The sequence below is a fragment of the Otolemur garnettii genome, unplaced genomic scaffold (genome assembly GCF_000181295.1).
Source record: "Otolemur garnettii isolate 467f Iridium unplaced genomic scaffold, OtoGar3 scaffold00079, whole genome shotgun sequence".
NCBI lineage: Eukaryota > Metazoa > Chordata > Mammalia > Primates > Galagidae > Otolemur > Otolemur garnettii.
This window is the reverse complement of record NW_003852474.1, coordinates 6,162,556-6,181,213: the sequence shown is the minus strand read 5'-3', so window position 1 is coordinate 6,181,213 and position 18,658 is coordinate 6,162,556. Positions and strand designations below refer to the sequence as shown.

At 44.5% G+C, this 18,658-nt stretch overlaps 1 protein-coding gene across 1 annotated transcript in view; it reads right to left on the bottom strand.

The window, feature by feature from the left end:
* The window catches only part of RFX8 (RFX family member 8, lacking RFX DNA binding domain), a 58,973-nt gene that overhangs the window by 27,471 nt on the left and 12,844 nt on the right, over window positions 1-18,658 (bottom strand). Inside the window, exons 3-4 of the mRNA XM_023515784.1 lie at window positions 15,977-16,038; window positions 14,976-15,062 (exon numbers count right to left, since the gene is read on the bottom strand). Of these exons, the coding sequence (XP_023371552.1) occupies window positions 14,976-15,062; window positions 15,977-16,038 (149 nt within the window). The remainder of the gene's footprint in view (window positions 1-14,975; window positions 15,063-15,976; window positions 16,039-18,658) is intronic.

Genomic DNA, 18,658 nt, shown 5'->3' with positions numbered 1-18,658 from the left:
CCCTTCCTCTTCGCTTCGCTCCTCTCCCTCCTCCCAAGTTTCTGTTGTTTAAGCCATCCAGTCTGTGGTATTTTGTGATGAAAGCTCAAGCTCATGACACATCACATCTCAGTGTCTTGTGTAGGTATGACAATGATGGATTCTCCAGGTAAAACTTACAATCAGCCCATTTCCACACATTCGGGGACATTATAGCAACAAAAACAGTTTTACAATAAGTAAACCTGAAAATAAAATCTTTAGTGTAATAAGACATAGAAAATGTCAGAAATGAAGAGTCACTAAGTAAAGGGCTGATAGAAAAGAAATGTAATAACAAAAAACATGGTCATCCTTCTTTAGAGATGTCAGAGATGTGCAGCTTTCTTCAACTAAGTTAGAGGAAGAGGCCACCACCAGGCCAGGCCTGGTGGCTCACTTCTGAATCCTCGCACTCTGAGAGGCCAGAGTTGGGAGATCCCTTGAGTTCAGGAATAGGAGACCAGCCTGGGCAAGAGTGACACTTCATCTCTTCTAAAAATAGGAAAATAAGCTGGATGTTGTGGTGGGCGCCTGTAGTCTCAGCCACTCAGGAGGCTAAGGCAGGAAGATTACTTGAGCCCAGGAGTTTGAGGTGAGCTAGGCTGATGCCACGGTGCTCTACCCAGGGCAACAGAATGAGACTCTGCCTATAAAAAAAAAGAAAACATATATATACACACATACACATATATGTATATATATACACATACACACACATATGTATATTATAAATTAGAGGAAGAACGATTTCTCCGTAATTTCACATTGTGCCAACATGTACTCCTAATATGTTTCTTTGGGAAGTAAATGAAAGACTGAAGTAAGAGTACTCTCAGGTCCATCCATCCATCTATCCATTTCTCATCCATTCATTAATCATTTATTGAATGCCTACTACATACATGTCAGGCATTGTGCTAGACCTTGGTGGATACAGCTGTGATCCAGGGAGACAGGCCTATTTTCATAGAGGTTATAGCCTATAGAGGAGGAAAAATGTCATTCAAATAATTGTAAAGATGTTGATTGAGGGTTGTGACAGATGCAGTGTCAGGTGTTAGAAGAACATATGCCTGGGGCCATCTCATTCTCTTATTAATCCAAGTATCCATGTTCCTTTCAGCTGGCAGCTTGATAAGCTCAAGGGAGCGTTCTTTTCGACTAGTTAGCCTGATTTGGTTGGTGTTTATCACATCACCATACTTGGATGACCCTTATTAGGCAATTCTGATGGTGACACTGATCTTCATGAGTATCCTTTGGATGCTCAGAAACAGGAATTTGAAAGTCAGAATATTTGGGTTCAGACTTCAAGGAGCAACAAGGGACACCCTCAACTTTACCAGTTATCCTTCTCCCTCAATCCCCACCCTGGTAGCTTTGGAATAATGAATAATTCTCATTATAATTGAATAATGCTCTCACTTATTTTGAGTTCTTAAATGATACTGCTGAGTTTCTGCAAGTGTTCGATGTAGAATATGGGTTGAATTCAACAGCAGAGGAAAGGTGACCGGTGTTACCCTCCTTGTCTTTATAAGGAAAACCGTAGGGAACTAACTTGCCTGCCCCGCAAAGGCCCATCCTTGCTGGGGGAGCTATATGACTTTTTAGCATTTAATCGGGAGATTTTAAAATAATTAGCAGGAGAGAAAAAATATTTCAACCTCATGGAGAGATGTCGTCATCTACAAAAAATTCCCAACCTCCATTTAGGCAAAGGAGTGTCGAGACTGTCTCTTTCCACTGATGGATGTCCGAATTCAAGAGCACGGCTGATAACACAGGTCCAAGTGTAGCTTTAATGAGATCATATGTATTTATTTATTTCTCAGAATATTTTAGGGGCACAAATGTCTTCGTTACTGGATTATTTTGTATTCCTTGAGTCAAAGTTATAAGTATGCCCATCACCCAGATAGTGTACATTGTACCCCTTAGGTCTAATTTCACCTCCCCCTCACCTGCTTGATTTCCATTGAGTTTTACTTCCAGCTGGGCACTTGAGTGCTAATTGGTTAGTTCTAATTTAGTAGTGAGTATGTGTGGTGTTTGCTTTTTCAATCGCTTAGGAGAATGGTCTCTCCAGGTTCATCCAGATTGTTGCAAAAAGTATTAATTTTTTTTTTATGGCTAAGTATTCCATGATATACATATATCACATTTTCTTAGTCCACTCCTGAATTGATGGGCACTCAGGTTGATTCCACATCTCTGTGACTGTGCATTGTACTGCAATGAACATTCTAGTGCAAGTGTCTTTTTGATAAAATGATTTTTTTTCTCTGGGTGGCTACCCGGTAGTGGGACTGCTGGATCAAATGGTAGGTCTACTCTTGGTTCTTTGTGGATTCTCCATGATGCTTTTTTTAAATCACCTCTTTTCAGAGGCTTCATACAAGCAAGCAAAGATCCACAAAAATATGCATGACTTAGAGGGGGAGCAGGGCCGCAACCGTGTCGGGCCACAGGCAGGTGAGCAGAGAATCGTCACTGGTGGGGATTTATGGAGGTCTGAGCCCACGTCATCAGCACCCAGAAGATCTGGCAGAATTGGCTGCATGAACACTGCCACTGCCACTGTGCCAGGCAAGGCCAGGCAAGGCTAGAGAGAGAGGCAGACCAGCCCCCCCCCCAAAGAGGAGGTGTGAGAGGTGAGGCTGAGGCCAGAGAAAGCCTGAGGGAGGCCATTTCAGATGAACCATCTCAGGGTGCCAGCCAGGATGGCTTTGTGTCTTTGGACGCACCGTCCCTTGCATCATTTCCTAAGTGCAGTTCTGATTCAGGCCTTTGGGATATTTATCAGGCTGTGATCAAAAGCACAGTCATTTCTCAAATATGGCTCCAAGGAAAGCACATACAACATTCAGAGCCAGCCTTGCTGGGAAGGAAGAGCTTCTAGTCCAAAACGGCATCTTTTCCTACTCTCTGATGTCTGTGATGCTTTAGTGGTACCGACTCATGAAGGCAGAGGAGAAGGCCAAAGCTTGCAGCAGAGGCGAGTGTGTCCCATGAGTCTGCTGTGTTCTTGGGAGCTGCCCCTTCACTGCTGCTCCACAGGGTCCCAGACAGGCTGGGCCTGGGATGTTGAGATTTAATAGCTGCTCAGGGATGACCCATCAGCTGGGAATGGGTCATCTGAGAGGAACAGAGGGGAGACCAGGAGGAACAGAGGCTGAGAAGCCCACAGTGCTATGGAGTGGGCACCCTTGTCCAGCTCTGCCATCAGTTGGCTGTGTTGCTTGAGTGAGTCATGCGAGCTCTGGGGGCCCCCATTTTCCATCACTGTAAAGGGAGGGAAGGGATGGGATTTGATGATCTTCATGACCTTTGCCAGTCTCACTTGAACACGTAGATTCAGAGCCCCCCACCCCCCCCGCCCCGGGGCTTACTAGACGGTCAAGAGATTCTTCCTGCACGTCATGCATGGAGAGTGGAGAAAGACCGGGTTACTCCTGGGCACCAGCAAATTGTCCACTTCACTCAGGACAGTGGGGACAAAGCCTGAAAACCACTTTTTACTTTAATTAGTTTTTATGATCAATTTGGCTGAAAAAAGAGGAGGACTGAGATGATTGTATGGCATGCAACTCATCTTGATTCCAAAAACAATTTTCCTACAAAGTCTTTCAAATGTAGCACTAGCTTAATATGCTTTTTGGCATTTAAGTTCCTTTTTGTCTAACTACAATTTGCATTCGCATTCTCAGTTTTTGACATCATTTGTCATTCATCCAGACTTTCATTGACATCATTTTGGCATCGTAACTTGCCCTCACAAATCACTCTAACAGCAGCGAAACAACTTGAAGCAATTACAAAGGTAAGAGGATAAGAATGTAATAAAACCTAGTTCATGTGCCACACGCACTCAGTGTCAGCTATCAGAACAGGGCTGCTCCAGCTCCCAGTCATTAACGGGCCTCATTGCAATCGCTCCTCAAAGCACATGAGATCATTCTCTTGATTAGGAAAAGACACCCTTGATATGATGAATATTTGAATGTATTAAGTAGTAAATATATCTTCATATAAGGAATGCCATTACGACTACAAAAGAACAATATAGTTTCGATTATGCTAATAACATTAACCACTAAAATATACTGAGCATGTACTTATGGCTAAATGTTTTACCCTAATTCCCACAAGTACCTGTTCAGAATGTAGATAAGAATTATATTCTTGTTACTTATATAATTATATTACTATTCCCATTTTGCAGATGAGCGCAGAGAAACAGAATTCGTAGAGCTCCAGATCCAGCGCTGCCTTCAGAGTAGACTGTTGCCTGTCCTACTATTCTTTTAAGATAGATGTGTGTGTCATAAAAAGATAATGTGCACAAGAAGCATAAAAGTAAGACATCCATCTTTTGAAACTTCAAATGAACAGGAACAACCTTATTTTAAAAACTAGCTTGCTGAGAGTTGTGGCTTCCTTGCCGTTATACAGCTTAACTGGATCCTGACCCGTTCGATTTTATGAGCCACTTTATTGCAAAATGATGACCCAGGGGGAGGCCTCTGGAAGTGGTAAAAGTATAAGCCATCCACATTCGCCTTCTTGAGGCAAAAGTCCCCGGCTGGGGGCCAGGCTTTGCTGGCAGACAGCAAATCACATGGTGCATTGCAGTGAGCGTCTGTCAGCCAGAGCAGGGCAGGTAAGGGATGCTTTGAACAAATGATACCGTTCCCCACGTGAAGGGGCTAAGGAGTGGTACCTGCTTTTAAAACTTTTCCCAAGCAAGCAAGAGTATCATCTTTAGGGTGTAATTCTCCATCTGCATGTTTTTTTAAGTTGCCAGACAACCTAGGTAATACACATTTTTTAACCTTAACAAGTTCTAGCCAGCCTTGAAAACCACAGGGTGGACACAGCCCAAAGCAGGTTGCAACTTGGACACCTTATTAGTACCTGAGAGTGAGCTGGTCTGGGGCGCAATCAGAGGCCTGTGGCGGCTCTTGGCCCCCTGCCCCGGGAAGGCTGAGCCCTGACTCCCAGGCCCTCCTAGGGCTGAGGCTGCACATATGGAAAGAAAAGAGACACCTCTGGGGGGCTGGGGACACCCTCTAAGGAACTGCTGGTGTGTGCCAAGGTGCCCACACCCTCCAGGCCAGTAGCCTGTGACCTCAGTTTCTTGGGACAGGGGTGGCCTGGAGGTCTCGAACCCTGTGCCTTTTCTGCTCTGGGGGTACAGCCAGCCAGCTGTGGATCTGCGCCCCGCCTTCTCCAGGCTCAGGGCCACCCGGCAGCCCCTGAGCTCATGGGCTGGCAAAAGAACAAAGGAATGGAAGAACAAAGGCGCGGAGTGTAGACGGCATGGTTTTAGAAGCCTTTTAAAGGCCTTTAATAAGCTAAGTTGGCAAAGCTGAGAGAGGGAGAGAGAGAGTTGCAGGGCAAACCACTGTCCATATATCCTGAAGAGGAACACGGGTTTCTGTAGAGTTGATTTCAGACTTTACATGAGATAGAAGGGGACTTCCTATTAAGAAAATGAAATAAACTTATCCTTGAAACTTGTCAACCAGGGATGTTGCCTAAGAGGTAGGGAACCGGAGAGTGAGGCCACACTCAGGCGTGGTGCCGCACACGGGCACACGTAGGAAACACAGCATAAAATATTTTACACCTTGGCCTCAAATCTTGCATGAATTTCTAGGTCAGCAGTTATACCCGAGTCCCGGTCTCAGTCTGGTTGCCAGCTAAACAGGATGGAAGCTGGGGAGGGCACTGCCTGTAAAGCGGTGCTGCCCTTGCAAGGGAAGCAGGGAGGGAGACGGAGCTGGACTTGGTGAGGAAGCCTTTTTCTACAGCACGCACAGCCCACTTATGTCACTTTCACTTTAAAAAAAAAAAGGCCTCAAACTGTTCATTTGCTTTCAAAATCAAACCTGGGCTCAGTGCGAATGCTGTCTCAGCAGTTTTCAGCGAGACCCGCTCGCCCCCTCCACCAGGCCTGGTGACAGCAAGTGCCCTTGGCCCCAAAGCACCCATCACCTGCTGCTCCACCACCATGCCAGGAGTCCAGCTAGGTGGACATCAGTACCCGGGTCCCTACTCTGTTCCTGACCCCCTGCGGCTTCTGCCCAGTGGGGGGAGGGCAGCTTCAGAGATCAGGGCATCATAATTTCTAAACTGATGGGGCCGAGGAGGGGCAGAGGGAGAAGATGGTCTCTATTCCCTTGAGACTAGATTTTTTAAGTTAGGTTACATGCTTTTTTAGAGTGCGTGGGGGTGGTAAGAGCAGACAAATCCCTCAAAGCTGTCCCTTTGCTACCAACCCTAGGTCCTGTCTAACCTCTCTGTAATGATGCTCTTATTGCCATTTCCCCCTCTTTCCTTAATACTAGGTCTAGAAAGAGAAAAAAAAGTCTTGAACAACTTGGCACAGCTGGGTGACTCACAGGGTTGCTGTGGGAGAACTTGTATAGTCCACTCTAAGACGATCCTAGCAAGGCACACTCTTTTTAGCCACCGCTACCTCCACCCAAATCCAATTCCTCTTCCTCCCTTGGGTGAACATTAGCAGAAGATTTTTTGTAAATCAGTCCATGATTGCAGCACACAGAGAGAAATGCCAGCTTCACCAAAGCATGCAACTTTGGGAAACCACTAAAATGCTCGCCTGTAGGTTTGCGGGGACTCCCTTCTGGGCTTTAAACACAAGAGAGACTGTGCTCTTAAAAGCCAGAATGGGCTGTGAGAGTGGGCCCGGAGCAGACACAGCTCACACCATGGGGCTGATGACCTCCAGGGGCTCCACGCTGCTCCTGTCCTGGCAAGTGGCCTCCTAGGGCTGAGGGGCCCTGCTCCTGTTCTGTTCAACACAAGACAATGCTCCAGTCTCCAGAGGAAGAGCAACCGTGCTGTCATGTCAACGTTCATGAGGATGAAAGTGCCAGAAGAATACTTTAAAAGAAAGGAAGACTTGCCCGCCAACTGTGAGAAGAAAGATTGGGTGTGAGTGGAAGAAACACTGAGACCTCAGGTCACCCATCTGAGGACTGGGGAGGGGAGCCTGTGGATAGTTCATGGGACCTGCTGTGACAGCCTTTTCTGGATTGTAGGATTCTCCCTGATTTGCTGTTTTAAACGAAACATTTTCCTGGAGGTGATTGTAGATTTACATGCAGTTGTAAGAAGTAATTCGGGGAGGTCTCCTTTTACACTCTGCCCACTTTCCCCCAATGGTAACATTTTGCAAAAACTATACTGTAGTATAGAGCTGAATAGTGACATTGTTACAATCCATTGATTTTACTCAAATCGCCCAAGTTTTACTCAAACTCTTTAGTGTGTGTGTGTGTTTAATTCAACATGGTTACATCACCTGCACAGCTTCGTGTATCCACCACCCCACACTAGATACTGAACAGCTCCATGGCCACCAAGATCCTTTGTATTGCTTTTATAACCACACCCCCTCTTGGTCCTCCCATCTGTAGCTCCCTAATCTCTGGCAACCACTAATCCATCTTCCATTTCAAAGTGTTGTCATTTCAATAGGTTTTATAAATAGACTCATATGGTATATAACCTTTTGGCACTAGAGGTTTTTCACTCAGCAAAATTCATCCAAGTTGTCCTGTGTGTCAGTAGTTGTCTGGCCTCTTTACTGCTGAGTTGTACGCGCCCCATGGTATGGATGGACCACTGCGTGATGATTACACAGTCACCTGTTGAAGGACATCTGGGCCGATTCCAGTTTTGGGATGTGGTGAATAAAGTTGCTATGGATATTCATGTGCAGGTTTTTGTGTGGACGTAAGCTCTTATATCTCTGGAATAAATGCCCAAGAGGACAAGTGCTGCTTTGGGTGGTAATTGTGTGTTTAGTTTTATAAGAAACTATCAAAGTGTTTTCCGGAGTGGCTGGACCATTTTACCTTCCCACCAGCAATGTGAGTGATCCAGTTTCTCTCCACCCCTGTCAGCATTTGGGATTGTCACTATTTTTCATGTTAGTCAGTCGATAGGGGAACAGTTTTATCTCACTGTGGTTTTAATTCGTATCTCCGTAATGACTCATAATGCTGAACATCCTTTCATGTGCCCATCTGCCATCCGGATATTCTCTTTGGTGAGATGTACATGAGTCTTTTGCCTATTTTCTCATTGGATTGTTCCTTTATCGTTGCGTTCTGAGCATTTTTGCCTGTATTCTAGATACTAGTCCCTTGTCGGCTATGCAGTTTGCAAATAGTTCCCATCTTTCTTCACATAGGCTTTCCAAAAGCCAAAAGTTTTGATTTTGATGAGGTCCGACTTAATGAGTGTTTCCTGTTACGGATCATGCCACTGGTGTCAAGTCTACGAACTTTTTTGCCTAGGTCCCAAAATTGAAGTCTATGGTCCAAGTTGAGTGAATTTCGTGTCAGTTGTAAAGTCTGGGTCAAAGTTCATTCTTTTGACCTGTATTTGTCCAATGGTTGCAGTGTTGTTTGCTATTTGTTCAAAAGCCACCTCCTCCTATTGATTTAATTGCGTACCTCTGCCAAAAATTCACCGAGTGAATTTTGGATTGATTTCTGCATCCTCCACCATGTTCCACTGATCTCTGTGTCCACACCTCCACCAGTCCACGCTGACAGCTACCGCGAGCCCTGACATAACGGAGAGTGTCTTTCCTCCCATTTTGCTCTTTTTTGTCAAGCTTGTTTGAGCTATTTGCTTTTTCCAGATACCTTTTAGGATAAATCTTGCTGGGACTTTTTTTTTTTTAAACAAACTCATTGAGAAGTAATTTATATACTATATTTTTGAAGAGTGTGACTCAGGATTTTCCGAGTATATTCATAGGGTTATGCAACTGTGCAGAAAAGAGGTAACACCACTGGGGACCACTACCCCTAGAAAATCCTGCTGGCAAGTTTGGTCCTTGGCTGGGGTTTGGGAACTTGGCTCTTGGAGTGTTCCCAGTCAACAGTTTGCTGACAAGCACTCCGTCTACTGTGCCTAAACTGTACAAACAGTATGGTTTACACCGAACACTTGCTTTCCTTGGGGAGTCTATAATTTTGGCTTGTGTTAGGCAGAGGGTGCCTATGTGATCGGCTCTGGATTCCCAATCTCTAATGGGCTCTCCTGGGAAGAAACCTCATACACATGCTGCTGCATTTTCCTTGCTGGGGAAGGGGTGCCCTTCGTGTCACCCTCTCCCATGAGAGGTACAGAGTGTAAGAAAAGGCTCACACGGGCACCACCAGACTCTGTCTTCTTTCTCTTATGATTCTGGTATCTTTACTACGTCTTATCATGAATCTTTGGTGTGAGTCCTTCTATTGGATCTCTGAAAGTGGAGGTGATTTGGAGAACGCCAGTGCAGTGGGGGCAGTGGTTGAGAATTGCTAGAATAACCTCAAGTCATTGTAGCAGGGGTATAGCACCATTCAGGAAACAGAAAGATCAGCTTGGTTGTTTTAGTGTGCACACATTTAGGATGGTTAGGTCTTCCTGGTGGGTTTTTAAAACCATGATATAATGTCCCTGCTATAGTTTGAATATTCCTCCCCTGTAAAATTCATGTTGAAGGTTAATCCCCAGTGTGGTAGTATTGAGAGATAGGGACTTTAAGAGGTGATTAGGTCATGAGGGGCCTGCCCTTAAGAATGGATTAATCCATTAATGGATTAGCAGTGGTTCTCAACCTTCCTAATGTCATGATGTATTTTCATTGTTACAAAGGGGTTGCGACCCACAGGTTGAGAACCGCTGGATTAATGGGTTAATGGATTAAAAGGCTATGATGGAAGGGGACCTGGAGTCTTTATAGGAATAAGGAGACCCCTTAGCTAGCATGCTCGGCCCCCCTCCATGTGATGACTTGTGTTGTCTTGGGACTCTGCAGAGGGTCCCCAACAGCAAGCAGACCCTCACCAGATACGGCCCATCGACTTAGGACTTCTCTGCCTTTATAACTATAAGAAATACATTTCTTTTGTTTATAAATTACCTAGTTTCAGGTATTCTGTTATAATCAACAGAAAACAGACTAAGACAGTCCCTTTCTGTCCCTAATAAATTCTTTTGCTCTGAAGCCACACATAGTATGGCTCATTTAATAGATGAGGAAACTGAGGCACAGTGAGGTTTTGCTGCTTGCAGCTGATCAGTTAGAGCAAGACAGTCTGTTCCAGAGTCTCTGCTCTTATCCACATGGAGGATTACACATCATTATGCTGTCTTTCTAGGAGAATTAAAATTATTTCAGTAATTAAATTCGAAGGGTCATTTCTCCAGGACTTCTGCAAAAGCTCCCTATTAGTCTCTCTAGCCTCTCCCTCCTATTGTCTGGGTTGTTCTCTCCCCTTCTCCCATTCATCTACCAAAGTCCACCTTCAGATTTTCTTGTTGTTCTTTAAGCTCATCTCTGCCTCAGGCCCTTTGCACTTGCTCTTTCCTCTGCCTGAAATGCTTGTTTGTCCCAGATCTTCCCATGGTGGCTCCTTCACTGGCACTCTGCCCAAATGGCATCATTTCAGGGAGGCCTTCCCAGGACTCCCATGTAAGGTCTTCACATCACATCAGCTATTGTTCCTTTTTAATTCTTTCTCCTTGACTAACACTCAGTAAGAGGAGAGGCCTTGTTTACCTTGTTCACTGCTGTATCACTAGTAGCTAGAACAGGCCTGACTTATTGTTGAAACTCAAATATTTATTGAGTGAACAAATAAATATTAATAAACAGAGGATAAGTTATAGTGTTTTCATTACCTGAAAACCAGAAAGGTCAACATTTTTATTTTGAGACCTAAATTTTAAGAGGGATTGGTCACACAGATTCTTATGTAAAAGATATCATGAATAAAATTGATGACATTTTCATCAGTACAGCTCATTGATTATTAACACTGTAACATTTATTATATTGCTGCCTCCTAAAATCCATATTTAGTAAGTATTTTTTTTTTTTTGAGATACAGTCTCACTTTGTCCTCCTTGGTAGAGTGCTGTGGCATCATAGCTTACAGCAACCTCAAACTGGGCTCAAGTGATCCTCTTGCCTCCGCTTCCCAAGTACAGGGAGGACTACAGGTGCCAGACACAGCTCCCAGCTATTTTTAGAAATGGGGTCTCCCTCTTGCTCAGGCTGGTCTCAAACTCCTGAACTCAGGCAATCCACCTGCCTCGGCCTCCCAAGTGCTGGGATTACAGGCATGAGCCACTGTGCCTGGCCTCATTTAATAAGTCTTGAAATGTGGCATTGCTTAGGAATATAATGCTTTTAAAAATAATATAATGCTTAAAAATAATTTCTTAATTGACTAAGACTTTAAAGTTCGTCAATTATTGAATAATTTGTTGAACGCAGAGTACATGAAAAGCATCCGCTGTTGGACTTATCTCATCAACAAGCTAATATCACCCCAGCCCTTATCCTCATCCCCTGGCAGTCCTCTTCCTCTTCACGGATGAGAAAGCCTATTTTCTTTATCCCACAAAGACTGCTCCTCTCCCCTCTCCCTGTGATGTCTGAAACAAATGCAGAGTCTCTGGGACACGAACGGCCTCTCACCCCAAGTGCCAAGTGCCTGCCTGGTTAGTGGCCTCCTTGGAGCGTGCAGGGTTCTGCCCGTGACCCGTTAGTTGGCTGACTGCTGGGCACACTCTAACATTAACCGAAGAAATAAACCTCTCGGCACAGCTATTCCCTTTCCCAGCTTCTCCATTTTTGCTGATGTAACTTTTCCATCTTTGTGACTCAGGGATGAATAAGAGACGGAAGAGGAAGAGCTGGTCGGAGACAGAGCCTAATGACTTTATTTGAGGTTGAGTTCGAGGTTTTGGTGGGACGGGTGTGGCTGAGTCATCTCTGTGCCCTTCTAAGGACACTGACTCAACCAACTGCCAGATTCCGCGGGCCCTGACTCTGAGAGGCCTGGACTGGCCTCCTCCTTCATCTATTCTTCTTAAACCCCAGTCTGAGTTTTCAGTTCTTCAACAGCTATTTCAGTGCCTACTCTGAATGAGGATAGATCTCAGTCTGTTCTTGCAGCTATAACAAAATACCTTAGACTGGGTAATTTATAAATAAAAGACATGTATTTTTCACAGTTCTGAAGGCTGGGAAGTACAAGGTCATTGTCTGGTGAAGAGTCAATGTCTGTACAGAGTCAGAGTCTGGTGAAGTCTCTGCTTTTTTTTTACATAATAATTGTACATAAATATAGGGTACATGTGGCATTTTAATACATGTATACAATGTGCAAAGATCAAATCAGGGTATTTAGCATGTCTATCACTCAAACATTTATTTCTTTATGTTGGGAACATTTCGAATCTTCTAGCCATTTTGAAATATACAATACATTGTTAACTACAGTCACCCTCCTGTGCTGTCCAACGATAGACCCTACTCCTTCCATCTAACTGTACGTCAGTGTCCATTAGCCCACCTCCCGTGCTCCCACCACACTTCCTAGACGCTGGTAACCACCATTCTGCTCTGGACTTCCCCAAGACCAGCGTTTTTAGCTCCCACCTATGAGGAAGAACATGCAGTATTTGTCTTTCTGTGCCTGGCTTATTTCACTTCATACAATGACCTCCAGTTTCATTCTTTGCTCCATGTGGCTGTGTCCTCACACGGCAGAAGGGCCAAAGGTCTGAATGCTGTGTCACTGAACTTCTAATCAATATGCATTTTGAAGGGACACACACACTCCTACCTCAGCAAGATCAAAATAAGCAAAGCTGCACGGTATCTGCCCTGGGGGGGGTTTCAGTGATGATTCCACCTTGTTTCTCATGGGAAGCCTCTGATGGACTTAGAGACGACCCCCACTGCCCAGCCTGGCAGTCGGAGCCTCTGAGCTTGCTTCCAGAGTCATCTTCTACTGCAGCTCCACACACTCCCGCACAGAAGGAACCTCACGCCGTCACGTCCCTTCCTCCCTAAGCCGGAGGTCACCTGCTATCTTCCTTCCCTCTCCTACACCACCTGTCAAAATTTTAATCTGTCCTTCATGATTTTAGCTCAAAGCCCAGCTCCCTCATAGGCCTTTCAAGATCCTCTGCCCCAAATGTGGGCTCCCCATCTTTGAGTTCTCATGAGACCTTTTGCACATTTCTGACACCCATCACATCACCCTTAGTATCAGGTGAAATGTCTGATCTGAGCTCCCTGATGAGGTCTTCAGAGAAGGGTCTATGTCTTACCCATGTTGGAGGCTTCTCATCTCTCCACCTCAGCAGGTGCCTCACACATAGGATGCTTTATACAGAGGGCGGCTGTGCAATTGGTTATAATTTGTTGTCTAAACTACAACACTTTTGAGAGTAAAAGGGGCACTATTAATAATTATGTTGGGTTGCCAATGAAACTGAAATTGTCCTTGGCTACTTAGACATATGTCATCTATTTATAACAGATGAAGACTCAATGAATAGTTCATGAATCAAGCAGAAGTGCTGGCTGTGTAGATGGCCAGTGAGCAGCGTGAAAAAGGAAAGAATCTTTCCTGAAGCTGCCATTACTGAGGATGGTCCTGCTGGGTGGGTGGTCCTTGAGGTATGTCCAAAGGGAATAGATGAATTCAGGATGGTCCTATTAGACAGGGACAAGAAGGAATGGCATCGTGGAAGGATGGAATGGTGGCAGTAATGGCAGAACCGCATTTGACATATGCAGAGAGAAGCAGGTGTGGCTGAAATTATGGTTTATGTTGGGGAGACACAGGCAATATGGCTGGAAAGAGGAGCAGGAAGGAAGTGGGCTGCTAGCACCCATCTGGCAAGGGCAGGCACCCTCGTGTTTCTGAGAAGGGAAAGAGACAAAGCAGGTGCAGAACTTGGGGGAGGTTGGTCTGGTGGTTGTGGTTAGAATGGGAAAGAGAGGAGAGAAGGCCATGTGGGATCTCTGGAAATCATTTCAGTGAAAGATGACAAGGGCTTAAGGGAAATATCAGTACCAGAAAGAGTGAGTCAGTAGAACTGAAAAGGAAACATTAACAGAGCTTTGTGCCTGAGGGAGGCCAGGGGTGGCTTTGCGGTGCCACTTTGTCCAGATTCTGCCCATTGGTATCTTAGATCAAAACAAGGATGTCAAGGGGCAGAGACAATTTGGAGGGAGATTCTAAGTTTAGACTTCCACACATTGAGTGTGAGGCACCCATGGGCCCATCTAGATGGAAATGCCCAGTAGAGAGCCAGAGACAAATGCCTGGGTCAGGACCAGTGGCCACAGTTTAGGAGGCATCCACCTGTGGGAGGTAACAGGTGAGAGTTATGATGACAGAGGAGGAATGGGGTGGGGGGATGGCACAGAGAGTTAAAGAAAGGGCTAAAGAAAGTTTCAAGAAAGACGTGCCAATTTCTAGCCACTGTGCCTATTTCTCCCTCATGCAAATCATAATTTTTGCCATAGTCATTTCTCCCTCTGAATAGGTCCATTGTGTCAACTTTTGCATAAAAGTTGAGAAGAATAATGACTCACTTAGTGAAAAAATGGCTCTGGCAATTGGGGTGAAACTTGGAATGAAAAGTATCCAAGGGAATAAACCAGTATCCAAGGGAATGAACCAGAAGTCCAATTTCTCTGGCCAAAGATGCTGCCAGAGGCTGACAGGGGTGTTGTTGGTCAAAGACCCGTTGATGTGATGTGTGTGTCTCCATCTCTAAAGAGGACTTCAAGGCAGAACTACCAGTCGGTGAGATGCATGGGTCACTACCAAGGTTTTGATGCAGACCACGTTATGGTCCATGATTTCACTTCCAACAAACGCAGTCCGCAGCCTCCTTTCTGATTCACCCATGCACGTTTCACCTTGCTTGGCTTATGGGTGCTGCTGGGAGGGCTTCGTTTGTTTCCATACAAACACAGATTTTACGTTTCCTGATTTTTGTGTAACTCAAAACTTTCATAATAACCATGTACAACTAAAATATGAATGAGTCAGGTATTACCCAGGCTTGTGACCCCAAGCCGAAGTGCCCCAATGATAGGGACTAACCTGTGGTGCCTTTTTTCGCCTAGAAGGTAGCAATACTGGGCATAGAAGAAAGAACTTTTCTTGATACAGATTCCATCATAATGATACCTGAAAAAATAAAGGCCATCTTTAAAATCAGGACAAACTGTTGGCAGGCTTTCTGGAAGGCACAGAGAAGGCTGGCTAATGAAGACTTGGAGTTCTTCTCTGGGTTTTATCAGTGACTCCATTTACTCCAAAAGGCTGATCTTTCAGCCTGACCAAACTCTGTTAGGTAGACAAGCAGTTTCATACTGTTTCATACATATGAGTCTTGAAATCTTAGAGAGATGAGACCGAGAAAGCCTCTTATGCCTCTGCCATTAGTATGGAGTGGCACCAATGTTCCCTCTCCTGAGATATAGATTCAGGTTCTCAGAAACCCAGTCCAGTGGGCAGGCTCCTCCCCTGCAGCCCTTCCCTCCTCTGCCCAGCCCAGGAAACTGCAGCAACTTGTCCAGTCTCAGAGCAAAACAAAAATTTTTCAAGTTAATTATTACCAAAGAATAAGGTTTGGCAAACACTTCCCCCGTCTTCCATCCCTTCATGAGTGGCAGCCCCTTTTCCTAAATCGGCTTTGATCCCTTCTCACTGATTTCCGGTCTCAATTTAAAACTAATGACAAAAAAGAATAATAATTGAGTGACAATTACGACGTGATGCACCAGATAACGCTGGAATTTCCTTTTGCATTGAAAATACAAGCTTGGGACCTAGCTTCCTAAATATTAATTCATGTATGCTAATCAGGTGAATACTTAGAAATTTTTGTTCAGAACATAATAAAACAGTTCCATTATCCTATATGTGTAATTATTTAAATATTTCAGTAATGAGACATTTCCATGTCCAGATGTTTAAAGTGTTATACTATATGTGTATATATACAGTTTGTTCTGTTTTGTCTTTTTTTGGCCACTCGTTTTGTGATTTTTTCCAAAGGTTTTTAACAATTTGAAATAAAACAAAAATTATAAACCTACCTGGCACTTCCTCTGGTGCCCAGCCTCCGGGTGCCAAGATCAGGGAAAACCAAGCGCACCAGCTACAAAAACAAGCCAGATTGTTAAGCTGAAATTTGAAAATTGAGCCTTACACTTCCATTTTTTTTCTCTTTACCTTCACCATCTAATTTGTTTTCCCTGTTCTCTAATTATAAAGAAAATAGATGTAAATGACCCAGACAAGAATGAGAAAGACAACATTCCACCCAGAGAAAACTGCCCCTTTAAACTCAGTGCCGCTCCTTCCAGTGTTTTCCTCATGGCCACCGCCTGTGTGTATGCCCGTACTCATGTGTGAATCTGGGTTCACACGTCAAACACCTGCCATCTCGCAGTCAGCACGTGGGAAGTTTCACGTTCTACTTTCTCCTCTTGCTCACGTTTCCTCTTGTCCTTAATGAAGTCTCTGGAAACAGGGATTATCAACAATGACCTCTAGTCCATCCTGTGGGAATGCTGTGATGTTACTGTTCTCCACTTTCTGTAATGTGACACTCATTTCTACTTTTTGTCATTCATTCATCTACTTGTGTCACTTTCAAGGTTTTGTTAGTGAATATGTTAAACTCCTGAATAACTTCGCTACTTCTGATTCAGCGTCTCATCCCCCAGTTACCTTGCTGACATACCCTTTGACATTACACTGAGGATCAGGAGACGTCTCCAGGTTCCCAGTCAGAAGAGGTTCATGGCACGCACGGTACCCAGGCGCATGTCTGTTCAGAGTGGAAATCCTGGATGCTGATGAAATTACAAAACACGGAGCAGGGAAGCCACCATCTTTGGAGCTGTCAAGTAATAATTTCCATTCTTTTCCTACACCCTCTCCGTAACCATTTAGCCCCTGTTTCTGCTTGCTTTCATGTTGCATCTCTCTTTAGTTTATTTTCTCTGAAGCTGCAGGGTTTTTTGTTTTTTTTTTTTTGAGATAGAGCCTCAAGCCGTTCCCCTGGGTAGAGTGCCATGGCATCACAGCTCACAGCAATCTCCAACTCCTGGGCTCAAGCGAGTCTCCTGCCTCCGCCTCCAAATAGCTGGGACCACAGGTGCCTGCCACAACACCTGGCTAGTTTTTGGTTACAACCATCATTGTTGTTAGACGGCCCAGGCTGGATTCGAACCCGCTAGCGCAGGTGTATGTGACTGGTGCCTTAGCTGTTTGAGCCACAGGCGCCGAGCCAAGCAGCAAGATTGAACAGAAACATCCAATGTTTCTCGCCCTGCCTGGCTCTTATGTCCTGTCTCTTTCTACAGGAAACTCACACACGCCAGGAGTGAAAGAGGCAAGAAGAGAGAGGAGGGAGGCAAGTTTGTCATAAACACCCCGGTCTTGGGAGCAAGTGCAGAGGGTCTTTCGGGGCAGGAGAACCAAAATGCACAGAAGATACAAGGAAATAAGATGACAGGAGGTAAAAGGAAAAGCCAGCCAAGTGTAAGGGCAGAATTTGAAGCCCCAAATGCCTATTGTGGACAAGAGATTCTGACAATTTTACTTCTTCTGACTTAAGAAAGTCACTCAAAACCTTACTATATGCCTAGTTGTAAAATAAAGGTCAATATGCAAATAGTAGATACCTAAAAGAATTATTATGAAATATATAGCAGTCTCAGATTTGAACCCTAGGGAGCAGTCTGGGGTTCTGAAGGGAGAAGTAGAAGTAAGCGTCCTGGCTGTCTGGCAACATAATGGTCTGCATATTTAATATTGCCAAGTCTCTCCCATCCCAGACTATTCTGTGATTTTATTTTATTTTTTTGAGACAGAGTCTCACTCTGTCACCCTGGGTAAAGGGCCGTGGCACCATAGCTCACAGCAACCTCAAACTCCTGGGCTTGCACAGTCCTCTTTCCTCAGTCTCCCAAAATGAGCTGCCACGATGCTCGGCTAATTTTTCTACTTTTAGTAGAAATGGAGTCTCATTCTTACTTAAGCTGGTCTTGGACTCCTGAGCTCAGGTGATCCACCACCTTGGCCTCCCAGTATGTTAGGATTATAGGCATGAGCCACTGCAGTGGCCTTCTGCGATTTTACTTTAATACAGAGGGCAGGCATGTCACAGTTAAAATGAAAAAAAAAAAAAAAAAACACACACCAGGGAAATTACTTTACTTGCAGAAAATACAATTCAGTTAAAAAATTCCATCCTTAATATACACAAATCAACAGGAAAAACACTAAAACCTGATAGAAAATGGTCTGATGATCTCCACACAAGATGCATAAGTGGGACCCACACAAGATACACAAGACCAAAGCATATGCAAAAGGGCTTAACTTCCTCCAAGATCTAAGAAATGCCAAGTGGAGGAATCAGAAAAAACCTCGAATAGCCAAGACATTACTCAGGAATAAAAACAAAGCAGGAGGAATCACGCTACCAGAACTCAGATTATACAATAAATCCATAGTGATCAAAACAGCATGGTACTGGCACAAAAATAGAGAGGTAGATATATGGAACAGAATAGAGAGCCAAGAGATGAATCCAACTACTTACTGGTACCTGATCTTTGACAAGCCAATTAAAAACATTGAGTGGAGAAAAGATTCCCTATTTAACAAACAGTGCTGGGTGAACTGGCTGGCAACCTGTAGAAGACTGAAACTGGACCCACACCTTTCACCATTAACTAAGTTAGACTCTCACTGGATTAAAGATT